The following is a 16,282-nucleotide window of genomic DNA, read 5'->3' as shown; positions in this document are numbered from 1 at the left end:
CATTCTCTGCCTTTCCTCATCCCCGCACCACTCAACCTGGGTATCTACTGAGTAATCACTGCATCCGAGATCAGACAGGTAAGTCTCCTCTTGGGAGCAGACAATGTGCCCAGACTCCTCCCCCCTTGGAGGTGCCACCTGCATCTGTTCACAGCCAACATTTCCCCCAGCTCCGTCTGCCGGCCCCTTTGCTGGGCTCTGGGAAACGTGAAGTGGACTCGCTCCTGGACCCTAAGTGAGATGGAAGAGAAGTCCTGGTCGGCCACTGTGCATTCTGGCTCTGTGTGGACTTGTGGTTCTGGTATAGATTGCTCATAGTGCCTGTTATTTTAGGATAACTCGGGAGCATTCCAGGAGCCCATCCACAGCCCTCGCTTGTGTTCTCAGAACAGTGAGATGCATGCCCTGTAACCTGTGGTGTTATCCCATTTGTTGGAAGCAGTGGCCGAGGTCCTGGAGGACACAGTCTCCAAGGCCCCCTGGAGGGTCCAGGCTAGAGCTGGGGCTGCATTCCCACGAGCCTGTGTGAAGCTTGAACACCAGCTGGGTCAGGGCACTGCCTGGGCGGGTCCAGTTTGACTCCCCACACGAAGGTGGCCCTCAGTGCGGCCCCCATGCCCTAATGCTGAAGACCTTGGGTGCCAGTGTCCTTGGGCTCGAAAGCCATGTGGGTGTGGAGCACCACACTGCCAACAATGCAGGCTGAGGGAGCACAGAGGAGTCGCCAGGAAGTTGGGCCCCACCAACTTCCTGGAGGAGAAAGCGATTCCTGAGTGGTGACTAAGGCCAGGTGAAGTGGACACGGTTCCAGGTGGAGGGTTCAGTGTGTCTGGCTAAACCTAGCAACTCCAAAGAGTGTAGAGCTTGGGGTGTGGGTGGCTGGATCCTTAGGGGCTTTAAATTGCAAGCAGTGGAGCCTGGATGACCCCAGAGGCTGGAAGCTGGATCCACACCCCGACACAGTTGGAGTAGCCCTTTTTTAAAAGTTTGACACAGATGCCAACGTTTGGAAATCAAAACATTTCACATAATACAAAACTATTGCAACTTCAATAATTTGGACACATTAGCAACCCCGTCTGTCTCCTGAGCTCAGTAGCCATTCAGATGGGGCACACATTCTCAGGTCTGTCCCCAGTCCCCACAGCACCCCAAATCCCAACTTGGAGCCCAAGTGTCAGTCTCCATCTTTCACTGTGAATGTGCATTTCCCTTTCAACCTGCTACCTTCCTCATTTAGTTCACAATGTCACCCAGCTCCAACCTACAGGCATTCACATTTGTGATTCCTTCTCAGAGCCACAGAGTGGTGGGTCGGCGTGAGGCTGGGACCTGTTTCTGACGGAGGATGCACGCAGCTGTGGGATGGGGCATGAAGGCAGGCCCTGGAGGCTGGGCTGCTGCATGGTTATCTTGGTGTGAGGTCCTGTGGGCTCGGTCTGCAAGTGGTTAGGCATGTTCAGGTTCCAAAGACATTTCAGCCTTGGGAAGTTGAGTTGACAAGTGACTAGATTAAGTGGATGAGGATGCACTTAGCTCAGGTAACCAGGAGATAAGGAAGCAGGGTAATTTCTTTGGGGGAAGAGTTCTGTCCACGGTGTGACCTGCCTCTGGTCTATCTTCTGGGGAGTGTTGGGTGAGCACCCATGTGTGCATGTCTGGGTTCTCCCTCCCCAGTAAGCATGCTGACCACAGGAGTCCCTTCACTTCGCCAGCCATTCCTGGTCCCCACTCCTGCAGCTGAGCCATGTGCCACCTCTGGACACCGAGCTGCTGCCCACCCCCATTCTAATGAGGTTCGGGGAAAGGTGTGCTGCAAGGCAGTGTTGGTGGCAACATTCTTGTGTGGACCCTCAGCCCCTGCCCCACAGGGCAGACCACCCAAACACCAGGCTGACATAGAGACACCCTTCAGAAAGTCCTTTAATAGGAACGGAGCTGAAGGCTTCCCACCTCCAGCTCCCAAGTCCTCCCCTCGCCCCCACTCGCCAGGTACACTCCCCACATCTGGCCATCCACCGACCCTTCCTTGGGGCAATCTGGGGCCAGGCAGTAAACTGCTTGCTTTAGGTTGGGAGTGGAGATTAGAGAAACCTGAGGCTATTTTTGTAGGTGTGGGGTGTGGGCTGTGAGACTAAACCTTGAGGACGGGATGTTAGGTGGCTATTTTTGGTATGGATTTTAGTTGCCTTGGAAAGAGGAGGCAGGTCTGGTGGGTTAAGGAGGAATCGCTATGGGAGCAGGGGTAGCAGCTCTTGCAGTCACAATCCTTACGGCCAGTCAGGCTCACATGGTGGAGACCCAAGTGCTCTGGGCTGTGAGCTGGGGGACCTATGGCTTTGAGGTGGTAGGACTCCAGTCTCTGTGGAGGGCCTGGCTGGTGTCTTCTACCTGAGGGTGGGCGGCTAGGTCTCCCAAGTTCAGTGCAACCCAGTGAGGTAGGCAGAAGATGTCACCCCAGTCCACCCTAGGCCCCAAGACACTTCAGGGTTCAGCAGATAAAGAGCTGCCCAGGGACAATGTGGTGTACCCTGGATCTGCCCTGTGTGGGCCACGGGCTCTGTTGTTGCAAGCTGTGTCTTGCACAAGGATGACCCAGGGCAGGCAGACAGGGAAAGGACACCCAGACCGTGTTCCTCCCATTTAGCTGGACATCCACTGGACTGTGTCCGTGCCTTTCTCCTAGTCCCTGAGCTGCCGTGTGGGGGTTTGTGGGAGCCATGACCCTGGCTGTCCGGCTGCTCTCCCACTAGCTGCTCATGATGTCACCTCTCCCCCAGCCTTCCCTCTTCGGTTACCTGCCTCCTTGTCCCACCCAACCCCTCCCCTGAAACCTGCTGCTTACCACCCCTGTTAACCAGCCTACTGATCCACCTCCCCCTTCACAGTTGCTGCGTCCCCACACCCCTCTTCTCGAGTGTTTCCTGCCCCACACCCACTCCCTGGCCCCTCTGTCTCCGCCGCCTGCTGGCTCCCAGAGTCCCTGAGCCCAGGCCCTGGGCCATGGAAGTGGGTGCGCTGGTGCTTGCGGAAGTTGGAGGAGTTGTTGAAAGTGCGGTCGCAGAGCGCGCAGCGGAAGGGGCGCTCGCCGGTGTGGATGCGGGCATGACCGCTCAGCACCGAGGACTGCGTGAAGCCCTTGCCGCAGACTCCGCAGTGGTAGGGCCGCTCGCCCGTGTGCACTCGCTCGTGGTCACGCATGTCCGAGGAGCGGCGGAATGGCTTGGCGCAGAACCTGCAGGCGAAGGGCTTCCCCACAGCTGCGCCCGCTGCCGCTGCCGCCATCACCACCTCTGACCGCTCGGGGGGCACCCCAGGCTCCTGTCCCCGAACCGCGGCCGCCACCTCTGAGGGCCTCTGAGAGGCCCCTGGCTCCTCCCCGTGCCGGTGCTGGTGCCGCAGCAGGGGCGCCAGAGCCTTGAAGGCCCGGGGGCAGAGGGGGCAGCGGTAGGGGCGCTCTCCAGTGTGCAGGCTGTAGTGGGCGCGCAGGCTGGCGGGGCCCGGGCAGCTGTGGCCACACACGTGGCACCGGCTTGGGTCCGCACCCTGCCCACCGCCCTCGGCCCCCGCCAGGTGGCCATGTTCGTGGAACAGCAGCTCCGAGACCAGCCGAAAGGCAGCCGGGCACAAGGCACAATGAAAAGAACCTGGCTCCGGGGGCTCGGGCACCAGCGTGGTGTCTGTCACCTTCACCACCTGGATCTCAATGAGGTCGGTCGGGGGTGTGGCGGGGCTGCTGTCATCAGGCACCAGCACCTGGAGAAGGGGGAGGGGGAGAAAAGAGGAACCTGTGGACCCTGCCTCAAGGCCTCCCCAACATGCTCCCACTGATTTAAAACCTCCATCCCTTTGTAGCATCCCGGGCCCCCTCGATTCCAGGACCTGCTCTACCTCAATCCAGACTTCCCTTCAGGTGCAGAACACATCACGATCCAGCCCTATCTCCTCCATTCCAGTTAAAAGACAGTCATTTCTTGCCTTGACAACGGAAAAAGCCTCCTGAAAGGAGCCTCTGTTATTAGCCCGGTCCTTATAACCCACCTCACCAAAGCAGCCCGAACGGCCTTTTGAAAATGGAAATCCGAGCAAGTCATTTTCCCACTCAAAACGCTTCTGTGGCTCCAACGGCACTTAAAAATCCGAAGCCGTCATAGTAATATCCCTCGAGACTGGCTCCTGCTTATCTCCCTGACCCCAGTGTAAATATAAGCCACTCCACAGCTGACCGCTCTCGTCTAAATTTAGCTCCCCAACCCCCACTCCAGCACTCCATCTTTATTTCCTCTCCAGAACACAACACAATAAATCTCCTTAATGCCTTTCTCCCCTGCTAGACGCAAGCGTCAGGGGAGCACAGTCCTTGTCTATCTGCCTCGTTCACCTACTCATCTACTTAGCACAGGCAAACAGGACTCGGTAAATGTTTATTGAATGAATGAATGTCCTCACTCCCCAGTCCCGAGTTCCTGGGGAACCTGGGAGTGGTCCCAAAGTCACCTGGAGTAGTTTCTCCCCCCAAAACCCTCTCTTGGGTATTCCAGACTCTTTGCTCTGACTCTTGCGGAATCATATCCCCCCACCCCAACGTGGGTGCCTCATAACTCGCCCTAACTCTTTGTCTTTCAAGACCACCCTCCCATCCTTCCAGCCAACTTCACGAGCCCCAGCGTCTCTCGGAGGCTCCGCCCCCTAATTAGACAAACTCAGTTCAGGACCCATCCTTTGCCCAAGCGGTCCTCACAACCGCTCCTTACGCCCCGCCCCACTAAGCCCCGCCCTTCAACCCCGTAGGCTCCCTCTTAGAGCACGCCCCCCGTTCACCCTCCCCAGGAACCCCGCCTCCAGGCCGGGGCTCTAAATGCCTCCCCCTCTCAACCTTCATAGGCCACGGCCCTGCCCCACCACCTGCCCTGCAGCCCCCTCCCGCCTCAGGTCCCCGGCCCAGGTCCCTTCCGTGTTCGCACCAGGTCCGGCGGCTCTGGGGAGCGCGGCTCTGAGGCCGTTGAACTCGGACTCCGGGGCTCCAGGCGCTCAGCTGCCATCTTGTTCCCAGGCCCCGCCCCCAAGGCCCGCGGTCGCTCTGGGAGGGGCGGGGCTAGAGCGCGTCAGGGCCACTGCGCAGGCGCACTGGACAGTGGGCGGGGCTTCCAGGTAGCTCGAGCTGTCCCACCCCCGGAGCCAGTGCCTTTCGTTCCAAATCACCTGTCACCTAGCCTCCCTTCCAAGGAGACAGCCTGCATGGGGCGCTGGGGGGGCTGCGAACTAACTGGAATGTCTCTTTTTCACCCACATTAATAGGCTCTAGGTGTCAGTTGACACTCGCCAGAATTTAATAACCTTTGTTTTGTGTTCACACAGCATGTTTTTGTCGTCACCTGCTCTGTGTGGCTCTGGATAACGCAGTAAAGCAAAGTTTACGAACGGGAGGATTTTTAAATCTGATTACAGAAAGATGTTCTGGAAACAGCAACGCTGGCGGTGGTGAGATGTAGCTCAAATTCGCAGGGTGGTGTGACGTTTGGGAAAAGACAGGCGTTTTCGGCAGCACAAAGTACCGGGCTGGGTTCTTTCTAGTTATCCACCCATTCCTTCCATGGCCTGGCTGTGTGAAGTCACCACACTCCTCTGGGTCACGTATACATTTTCGCATGTGTAAAACTGTAGAGGTGCTGTGGAAACCCAGTGGGAAAAGAGGCTCGGAAGACCTTTGGAGGTCTAGTTTTGCTGGAAGAGCGGCATAGGGCATGGCCCCAAATTATGATCATTCCCTGTTTCTCCTCCTTCTGGGAACACGGAAAGATTGCACTTTCCTTTGCAGCCAGACATGGTCATTTGTTTTTTGCTTTCCAGTGCACAACCAGTGAAGGCGATGTGTGTTAACTTCAGCCTGCAGTGAAAGCCAAGCTGAAGCAGTCGCCATGTTCTGTTCCTCCTACCACTGTATGCTTGGGTGGAGGAGGGGATCTGCTGGTTGAAGTTACTTTTCCACTCAGCCTGAGGTCCAGACTGTCTGCAGTGAACACAACCTGGTGGTGGTCTTCCTCGGAGAGGTAGCATTTAAAATACACATTTGTTCTGTCAAGCCTCTGAGTTTGGGGGCTGCTTGTTTACAGCATAATCTATTCTATCCCAACTAATACTCAGAAAGATCTTTTATTTATGTTTATCATATTATGAACTATTTTTGCATATGAAAAGGATTCAGAATAATATAAACGATTCCACCTACTCACTAAGAAACTTAGAATATACAGCATTGCTGATGCAATCTAAGTCCTCTGGGTACCTCCCCCACCATTCTCCTTCTTTCACCTGAGGCTGAGTTTGCATTTTCTGCTTCTCTTTCTCATGAATGTCTTTCTTTTTCCCTCTTTCTAAAAAAAGATTTTATTTATTTATTTTTGGAGAGGGGAAGGGAGGGAAAGAGGGAAATATCAATGTGTGGTTGCCTCTTGCACGCCCCCTACTGGGGACCTGGCCTACAACCCAGGCATGTGCCCTGACTGGGGATCGAACCCCTGACCCTTTGGTTCACATCCCGCACTCCATCCACTGAGCTATGCCAGCCAGGGCACTTTTTTTCCTTTTTTTAAATCGAATTATTGCTGTGGCATTGGTTAGTACAATTATATAGGTTTCAGGTGTACAATTCTATAATACATCATCTGTATATTGTCTTGTGTGTTCACCAACCCAAGTCAAGTCTCCCTCCTCCCCTGTATATCTTTATTTTGCTACATATATGAAATGATATGACATTGGCCACAGTCTCCACTGCTTTCACGGGCCCTGGCAGTTCTGCTTTCGTGGGCCTCTTATTTCCAAAAGATATTTTTAAAATAATATTTTAGCCCTGGCTGGCGTAGCTCAGTGTATTGAGCGTGGGCTGCGAACCAAAGTGTCACAGGTTCGATTCCCAGTTAGGGCACATGTCTGGGTTGCAGGCCACGGCCCCCAACAACTGCACATTGATGTTTCTCTCTCTTTCTCCCTCCCTTCCTTCTCTAAAAATAAATAAAATCTTTTTAAAAATGTAAAAAAAAAAGCACAGCCTAAAAAATTTAAAAAATAATATTTCATGGCTGAGTTGGTATAATGATGAACCTAAGCTAGGTTGGATTACATTCTTTTTTCCTTCTGAATTCAAAAATAATTTTTTTCGAGGACCCCTAAAAGTGTCATTGGCCCTGTATGTTTCTAATGTGGGCATTGCAATTTTGTGTGTGTGTGGAGCAACTGCTAACCTTAACTGCTCTGAATTGTCCACACTCATCACCCAGGGAATGACTTGTGCAAGTCAGGAGCGTCAGAAGCTTAAGCTTCATTAGCTTCTTGGACCTCAGTTGAATTTGTGACACTAATAGGACCTTCTCCTTCGAAATCTAGTTTCGGTCAACACAACAACCTTTAGTGAGGCTAAAGGTGTTCTGCCTGCATCTAAATTTCAGTCTTGTAATTAAGTGTGTTATCCCTATCTTCTTCCCGCTGGTGCTCCAGCGGTTGAGGCATTTTCATACATATTTTGGTCTTTGTCGCCCCCACGGGGTCTAGGAGAGTTCCTCCTTGCAACACGTATCCAATAAAAATACGACTCATCTGTCGCCTCTAAGGGGAAGGAAGGCAGGGACGACTTCAATCCTATTCGCTTCCCCTCTTGCAGCCCCGGAAGCTGGCATAGAGGAGACACTTACCGAGTATTTGTTACGTTCAGAATGACTGAGATTCAGGTCAGAGGAACTAAATGCTCTTGGAACCGTTCCTTCGAGAGTGTGTTTCCGGCCGACCAGCTTTCACATGAACACCATCCATCTCCTTGGGGATCGGAGTCCCACAACCCAGAAGGTGCGGTCCCAGCGCCTCGCATCTTTTAAAATGAAGAGTCTGCGTAGTACAGTAATGACACTGGTCTTGTAAACCAGAAAAGGGAGAAAATTTCCCCATAGACTCAAGGAGAAGGCCTGAGGCGCACCTTCAACGCCCAAAGCTGAAATTCTGTTTAAACTACTCCTTGATTCGCCTCCTCGGCAGCAGAATCTGGGCGGCCGCTCCGCATTCCGCGCGGACGGAAAGGGTCGTGCCCGGGACAGGGGTCGCAGAGCGTGAGATGAAAGGTCTCCCGGAGAGTTTGGGGCATCCTGCGGGTGGGGCGGGAAAAGACTGGAGCCGACTGACCCGACGGAGGGGGCGGGGCCGTGGGGAGGACCGGGGAGGTTGTGTCGGAGGAGCGCTCGGGAACACAGCACGGGCTAAACCGGGGAAGCCTTGGTGGGTCCTAGAGGGGCACGGTGGGAGGCAGGAGGTGTTGGAGTGCGTCGAATACAGGCTCTCCGAGGTGACTGACATTGGGAGGACGAAAACACTTGGTTGGTGTACCAGGACAAGCCTGAAAGGAAGAGATCTTGGTGTTGGGGAGATGAAGACACTCAGGGACTCTGGGGAGATCTTAGAAAAGAGGAGGGTCACCGTGATGGGATGGAACAGAGATGCAGGGAAGAGAAAACGCTCCAGGGGTCTGAAGGAGGAGATGGAGGGCAGTATAGTAAAGAAATGTATGTGTCCCACAGAGGCTGGGGGTGTGTAGGAAGACCCTCAGCTCACCCCATAAGAATTGGTTGATGGATGCAAGATGCCTGGGCAAATCCTTGGGAGCATGGGGCAGTAGTGAATGAGAAGGTCTAGAGTCTGGGCACAGGCAGGGCCAGAGAAAATCCCCCAGCTGCCGGGAGGGATGAGGAGTTTGAGGAGTAGAGGGTTGAGGATGACATAGCTAAGCAAAGATGGGGCTGGGGGGGGGGGCGGTGCAGACAGGTCCTGTGGTCACCTCAACCCTTAGCTTTCCTCTTCCCACCTTCAGTCAGTGCAATCTTCCTTTCCTTATTTCCTGCTCTGGTTTCAGGAATAACCATGAGTTCATCCTCAGGAACTGCGGATTTTCCTATTCCCAGCAACTACCCTCTCCTGAGTTAGCCTCTCCTCCTCCTCCTTCTAGGCCTTCGGCTCATCTCCTGCCCACAGGGAAGGCCAATACCTGCCCGTTGACCTCAAGAGCATATGGTACAGGTATGGCGTGGAGAGGGGAACCAGGATTTCAGTAGTGCTGGCTCCACCAGTTTATATTGCCCTGAGTGCCTGCAGGTCTTCCAGAATGCCTTTTTTTAAAAAAAGATTTTATTTATTTATTTTTAGACAGAGGATAGAGAGGGAGAGAAACGTCAATATGTGACTGCCTCTTGTGCACCCACCACTGGGGACCTGGCCTGCAACCCAGGCATGTGCCCTGACTGGGAATTGAACCCACAGCCTTTTGGTTTGCAGGCCGGCGCTGAGTCCACTGAGCCACACCAGCCAGAACCCAGAATTCTTTTTGTCTTAAAGCCCATGGCCCTTTCATGCAGACGTCTGGCACACCACCTGTGACAAGGCCTTCAAGCAGTTCAGTAATTTTTTCCAGCACGGGCTCACTCACCGGGCTTCCTGTACCTGGTCCTCTGCCCTGGCAGTCTGGGATTACAGGGGAGTCGGCTCAGCACGTCCTGGTGCTCAGGATAGTGGAGACTGAGTCTGTTGCTGAGATGGGCACAAAACGGATGGCTTTAGCTAGCGATCTGGGAATTTTCCCCAGGTCTCCACCGTCCAGCTAGGGAGATGTCAGTTGCAGAACTGGACTCTGGTTCTCTAATGGACAAGGCTGTTCTCATTTCTGGGCTGTGCTACCCAAGACGGAGTGATCTCCAACAATAGGGCGTGCTGGAAGTCTACAGGTGGCAGGGGAGCAGGAGAAAGATGGTCTCACTTCCTAGAATGATCAACCGTCTCCATATTCCCTTTAGTCTCACCCAAGAGGCAAGGGCCCCAGGTTTTAACTCTGCACTGGGTGTCCTTTGAGACCAGGGTGTTCACTGTCTGGCCTCAGTGACCTGTCAGTGGAACAGGAATGGATGATCTCCCCGCTGTGAGCAGCCAGATGGTAGTGTGACTTGCCAAATTGCGACGACATCTATATTCTTGCCTGCTCTTCCTTTCTCCCAGGTCACCCATTTTGTTCTCACTGTGCCCCCAAGTTCAAGCGGTCACTTACATACTGACCATCATGGGGTGCTCTCCACAGATCCTGTGGCTGGAGAAGCAGTTCAGGATGGTGCAAGGGCAGGTAGACCAGCTTCCACCAGGCCTTCTTACAAATCTGCAAGAGCCTCACATAGTCAGCATTGCATCTCACACTCGGAACTCTGGACCTGAGTGTGTGGCTCCTATGGAAAGCCAGTAAGGTGCTCCAGCAATTACTGCCATCTCCACCCACTCCTGACCTTCCCAGGAGTTGGCCCACTTACCCGGGTATATCCATGGGGGCGGGGGGAGGATCCTTCCTGGCTGGCTATGGAGGCCCAGGCCAGAGGTTCTTGTGCACCCTTGACCTGATTATCATTTCCCTCCTGCACTCCAGCCCTGAAGATGGATCGGCATCATACTAGCTGGCCCTGACTAGCTGTGTGACCCAGGGCTGGTGACTACCCCTCTCTGGGCTTGGTGTATGAGAATGATACTTGATTCTTGTTTTCTTGTCCTGTAATGCATTACGTCTCAAGGTCTGGGTTTCCTCAGTTGTACCACGGACTTCATAATTCTAGCTCTATGTTTTTGCTCTGCGGCAACAAACAACTCACTAGCCCTTCATGGTTTCGGTTCCCATTTGAAGCTACCTTATTTTCTTTTTGTAAAAAGTCTTCCTTGTGCGTAGTCTTATTTATGATAGAAAGACTGGCTCCTGGAGCCCGGAAGAATAAAATGTCACTTTTCGGAGAAAAGCCAACCCTTTTGTCTTCTCTTCTGCGTCTATCACGTCGTCGGTGACTTTATAGACTGGGGTTGCTTTGGTTTTTCCCGTTGCAGCCCGGAACCACTGTCTTCTGTGTTTGTTTCCCGCCGGGGCGGATTTCTGGGACTCCCCATCTGGCCTCAATGGCGACGGGAGTGGGAGATGGGATTTGAGCTGTCCGGCTACATCACCAACGCGCGGGGCCGCCCCCTGAGTTGTTTCCCAGCGTGTTCGGACCTAAGAGGTCACCGCACCGCGAATCACTGCCGAGAGGTCGGGGTGAACCAGCGAGCGCTGTGCAATGTCGGGAGTGCTATGCTGAAACCATAGAGACGCGGGGTAGAGGAGCCGGTGGAGTAGAGACGTCTCTGGGCAGGTAGAGAAGCCTTAAGCCATGGGCCGAGGTCCCAGGATTTGACAACTGGGGCGCACGTGTCTCGGGATGCGGGATGGAGAAGGCCTGAGCTGGTGAGTTTGGGGAAGAACTTCACTTACCCCCTGCCGTCCTCCAGGCTCAGGGTCCCAGAGTTGACCATGCCCCTGATTCTTCTGGAGGTCATGGGCCCCCCCGCCCTCCTTGGGGAGTTTACCCCTGACTGGCTCCCACCTCTTCCTCCACCTCTGCCTACGGACCTGGTGTTCCCTGTCTGTGCACATGGAGGAGGCACCCTGGCCAGAGCCCGAGCCCCCCAGGACCCTCACTTGTCCCCAGTGTCTGCAGGACTTCAAGAGCTTCCTGGCCCCGGGGAGCCCCTGCATCTCCCACTCAGAACTCCTGCGCACCGACTGCGGTCAAGCCTTGGAGCTCCCCAGCCGTCTACAGGCATCGCTTCCTACACCAGCCCGGCTGGAGCCGGCTCACGCCTGCCCACTGTGCCCTGGCGTTTGCTGGAGGCACAGAGCTCGCCTCATACATCCCGGACCGCTAGGCTGGAAGGGCTTTTCTGGGTGTTAGGGGAGTCGCAGGGCTCCACAGAATCTTGTTTCTTGCTCCGAGAGTAGAGGCCGGGGCCTCACTGCTTACTGGCTGTGGAATCTGAGCCAAGGGCCTGCCTCTCTGGGCCTCAGGTTCCTCATTCCCGAAATAGGGGATGTCGTGTCCCCAGCTATCTTGGCCAGGGTGAGAGGCAGAACCGACCCCTTTGACTGCCACAGCCCCTGTTTTTGGCCTGGGGTCAGTCACTGTCCAATTGTGGCACACAGTTCCCCAGCCTGTCGGTGGGGTAGAGCTCCCATTACCCATGCACGAATAAATGGAGACATGGATATTCCCGGTGAGCTACACACGTCTGACTCTGTATTGCTCCATCGCTTCCTTGTAGCAGCTCATGGTGCTTGCTGAGATGGGCTCGAATAAACATTTGTTAGTCTTGGTTCTTTTTAAATTGCTGGGGTAGGAGCTGGAACCCAAACAACATAGGACCCTCTATTTTGTGGGTGGGAGTTCTTGGCCAAAGTGCTTTCTTAGGGGCACCTTCCTTTGCTCGGGAGGTCAGAGCCATCCGGAATCTCATCCCTGCAACCACTTCCAGACCAAAAAGTTGGCAGCATCCAGGTCTGCAGGTGGAGCCAGGGCTCAGGGGAATGGGTTGGTGCAGCACAGATGGCATTTTTAAAGAATTTTTAAAATTTGCCTGTCTGGTGTAGCTCAGTGGACTGAGCGCGGGCTGTGAACCAAAGTGCCACAGGTTCGATTCCCCTCAGGGCACATGCCTGGGTTGCAGGTCAAGGCCCCCAGCAACCACACATTGATGTTTCTTTGTCTCTTTCTTTCTCCCTCCCTTCCCTCTCTAAACATAAATAAATAAAATTAAAAAAAATTTGCCCTGGTTGGTGTGGCGCAGTGGATTGAGTACTGGCCTTCGAACCAAAGGGTCGCCGGTTCGATTCCCAGTCAGTGCACATGCCTGGGTTGCAGGCCAGGTCCCCAATGCGGGGGGCGTGCAAGGGGCAACCACACATTGATGTTTCTCTCCCTCTGTTTCTCCTTCCCTTCCCCTCTCTAAAAATAAATAAATAAAATCTTTTTTAAAAAAGAACTTTTAAAATTTATTTATTTTTAGGCACTTAAAAAGATATTATTTGTTTATTTTTAGACAGAGGGCAAAGGAGAGAGAGGGGGGATAGAAGCATCAATGTATGGTTGCCCACTGGGGACCTGGCCCACATCCCAGGCATGTGCTCTGACTGGGAATCGAACCGGTGACCCTTTGGTTCACAGGCCAGTACCCAATCCACTGAGCCACACCAGCCAGGGCAACAGGTGGCATTTTTAGGGTCTTGCCTAGCTGAGCAGTGAGGACTGGGTTTGAGGTGAGGGATGTACTGGTCTCTGGGGCAGTGGGCCTTGCAGACTGAGAAGCCCAGTGAGGGAGGGTTGAGGAGACCCGGGCTGGGTGTGGAGAGGAGGGTGGGAAGCCTGGCAGGTGGATTACTTGGACCCAAACTGACCCAAAGGCACAGGGATTATTGGATGGTAAGATGCGTTAGTGTGGGATGAACGGTGGTCATTGAGAAGAGGGTGGTCCAGGAAAGGTGACCAAAGGGGGAAGGGCTCAGATTGCAGGCTGGGAAGGGCTGGGAAGTGAGGGGGCTGGAGTGGGGGGCACCAGGCTTGAGCACCATCCCTGCTGAACCTCTCTTGCTCCCTGAGGCTCAGCGCCGTGCCCGCTCTCCTGGATGTGAACTCGCTGTCTGCACTGACTGACCTTCGGGGGATTTGATAACCAGTCAGTCTCAGGGGAGTCGGAAAGAGACTGCAGGAGGCCACGGCGTTTATTCAGCAGTGAAGAAGTCCCCGGATGGGAGTCCTGAGAGTGCGAGCAGAGGCAGTTTCCCCAAATCTGGGGCCTGAACCAAGAAGTCAGAATGGCTCACCGTGGCTGACTGGTCAGGGTGGGTGAGGCGAGGGGCAAGAAAGGTGGCTGGGGCCGATGGGGAGAGGTCTTGGGTGCCAAGCCAGGGGGTTCTACCTGCAGGCAGAGCTGTGGGTGGATCCTAAGCAGGGGAGGTGTTAGATCCTTCCTGAGCTGGTGGGTTGGTGTGGCAGAGAGGAGACGCCTAGCCAGTCTGGGCGTCAGGACACACAGGCTTCTGGAAGGCTGAGGAGCCGCCTGCCCACAGAGCAAGGGGAAGGGATTCCAGGCAGAGGAAGACACATGAGCCTTTGCACCTAGAGAGCCCAAGTTCAAGGTCTAGTCCAGACTTCGAGATTCTGGCTGTAGGTGGCGCACTGGAGTGAGAGGTGAGGTAAAGAGGCCGGGCTGCCTCATCCCAGGTGAAAGAACTTGGGAGCTTGGTCCCTGAGGGCACCAGGGGCCGTGACAAGGTTTCGAATGGTGCAGAAGGTCCATTTGACACAGCTGTGAGGAGGGTGTCGGGTCAGCGTGGGAGGGGAACTGGGGGCCAGAGACCAGGGGGAAGGCAGGTCCAGGAGCCGGGGCACCAGAGGAAGAGGCCAGAGCTGGGGCTTGGGGCTGAGGCATACAGCTCAGAACATTTCAGGATGAGGAAGTGGACAGAACCTGGTGCCTGTCTGGCTGTGGGAGGGGGGAGTGTGTGTGCATGGGGTGTGTGAGGACATTTGAGATTCCAGACTTGTGTGGATGGTGGGGCCCCATCACGATCATGTCCTGGGGAAGAAGAGTTTTTTTTTTTTTCCTGTGGGGTGGTGGTTATAGATAATGCTATACTTTTGGAGGGAGTGGTTGCACTCATTCATTCATCATGCAGTCAGAGCCCCTCCTCTCTCCCCAGGCCTTTGTTGGGTCCTGAGGATACAATGTTAACTGGGACAGGGCCGGGCCCTGCCTTGGTGGAGAGCTGGGAACCCAGGCAGCGAAACTGCAAGTCCTTAAATGGGCAAGAGCACCATGGATGGCTACTTGGGATGCAGAGGAACTAAAACAATATGGCAGAACGTCGCCTCCTTGACCTCTGACATGACCTGTGAAGCTTCTGTGAGGAAGTGGCACTTGAGAATGAGTGGCCCAGAAGGACCTGTCCTTGTGAAGGGAACAACACACACACAGGCTCTGGAGGTGGCAGAGGTTTTGGAGGTAGCAAGGTGGTGACAGGGAGGACCCAGTCCACACAGGGCCTGAGGGCTTCTGGGGTTTACTCTGAATGCAGGGAGGAGGGTTTTAAATGAGGAAACAATAGCTTAAAAAAAAAGATGCTGCGACATTGCCATAGAGAAAGAGGTGGGAGGAGGCAGAGAGATGGGTAGGTGGCTGTTGCTGTAAATTGGGGTTTGCTCTGGGGTGGCAGCAGCCGTGGCTTGGGGAGAAGTGTGAGGAAGCTTGGAAATAGTGGTCACATGACCTCTCCAAGCTTCCTCCTCATCTAGAAGCACCTACCTCATGGATCTGCTCTGAGGACATGGTGCATCCAGCAATAGTCAGGGCTCAGTAAGTGGGTCATTGTCATGATCTCTGGGGATGGGGTGAGCAGGAGGCTAAGATTGGGTGGTGGTCTACACCTGTGCACCAGGAGCAAAGTGAAGCCCTGGGGCACATTTGACCCCCTGTGTTGTCACAAGGGGAAGGGGGGCTGGGAGGGTGCCCGCCAGGGATGCTGCTCAACCTCCTACATTGCACACGACATAAAGAATGTCAGTAGTGCCAAAGCTGAGAAGCCCAGGTGTGGATGGAAGGCAGTGTTGCCCCTTTAAATCAGGCGTGTCCCCCTCAGCCTCCCCTGTCCCCAGCTCTACCAGGCTGCTGTCCAGCAGAAATAGAAGGTGAGCCACACTAAAACCAGTGGAAAGGAACAGGTGACATTGATTTTGATAACATTCTGTACTTAATCCAATGTGTCCAAAATCCTATTGTTTTAAAGATTTTATTTATTTATTTTGAGGGAGAAGAGAAGGAAGGGAGGAGAGGGAAAGAAACATTGACATGAGAGAGATACATTGATCGGTTGCCTCTTGTATGCCCCTAACCAGGGACCTGGCCTGCAACCCTGGCGTGTAGCTGACTGGGAATCCAACTGGTGACCTTTCGGTTCTCAGGCCCGCACTCCATCCTCTGATGCACTAAGCCACCCCAGCCAGTGCCAAAGTCCTATCGTTTTAATAGTAAATCAATATAAAAGTTATTCATGAAATTGGTCATTCACTACAAAGGCTTGGGAATCTTTTGGATGCCCTTTTTGGCCCTCAGAAGTGAATCGCTGCAGTCCCAAAAGGTAGGTAGTCATGAGCCACTTGTGTCTTTTTAGATTTAAATTAAGATAAATTTAAAATCCTTATCCTCAGCTTACTAGCCACCATGGAGTGCCAAAAAAACCAAAAACAAAAACAAAAAAAACCCCACACCAACCCCCCCTAAAAAAAACCCAAAACAAAAAACAAAGCCACGTGGCTAGTGGCTGCCCCATTGGACAGCGTGCAGATCCCAGACCATTTCCATCATCGCATCAAGTATTTTGACAGCTCTCCAGGATGCAGTTCTGGCCACGTTT

At 54.0% G+C, this 16,282-nt stretch overlaps 1 protein-coding gene and 1 long non-coding RNA gene across 2 annotated transcripts; one reads left to right on the top strand and one right to left on the bottom strand.

The window, feature by feature from the left end:
• Positions 1–1,899: 1,899 nt before the first annotated feature.
• ZNF784 (zinc finger protein 784) lies at positions 1,900–5,065 on the bottom strand. Its single transcript, XM_045830302.1, has 2 exons — positions 4,965–5,065; positions 1,900–3,756 (listed from the first exon to the last, which is right to left on the bottom strand). Exons 1-2 carry the CDS (start codon positions 5,040–5,042, stop codon positions 2,863–2,865), a joined length of 972 nt encoding a protein of 323 aa, XP_045686258.1. The 5' UTR covers positions 5,043–5,065; the 3' UTR covers positions 1,900–2,862.
• Positions 5,066–10,950: 5,885 nt separating this feature from the next.
• Positions 10,951–12,189, top strand: LOC123813372. The gene is made up of 2 exons (XR_006784743.1): positions 10,951–11,284; positions 11,529–12,189. It is a non-coding gene; the product is annotated as an uncharacterized LOC123813372 (long non-coding RNA).
• The last annotated feature ends 4,093 nt before the right edge of the window (positions 12,190–16,282 follow it).

Source organism: Phyllostomus hastatus, unplaced genomic scaffold (assembly GCF_019186645.2).
Source record: "Phyllostomus hastatus isolate PE091 unplaced genomic scaffold, TTU_PhHast_1.1 phas_contig_151, whole genome shotgun sequence".
NCBI classification, from domain to species: domain Eukaryota; kingdom Metazoa; phylum Chordata; class Mammalia; order Chiroptera; family Phyllostomidae; genus Phyllostomus; species Phyllostomus hastatus.
Note: the sequence above shows the minus strand (reverse complement) of the source record. Positions and strands in the feature narration are given on the sequence as shown.

Excerpts from the sequence above, each read along its gene's own strand:
- ZNF784 (XM_045830302.1), bottom strand. The coding sequence starts at position 5,042 with ATGGCAGCTGAGCGCCTGGAGCCCCGGAGTCCGAGTTCAACGGCCTCA. Across the intron at positions 3,757-4,964 it reads CCCCAGAGCCGCCGGACCTG|GTGCTGGTGCCTGATGACAG; the intron begins GTGCGAACACGG and ends CCCCTTCTCCAG.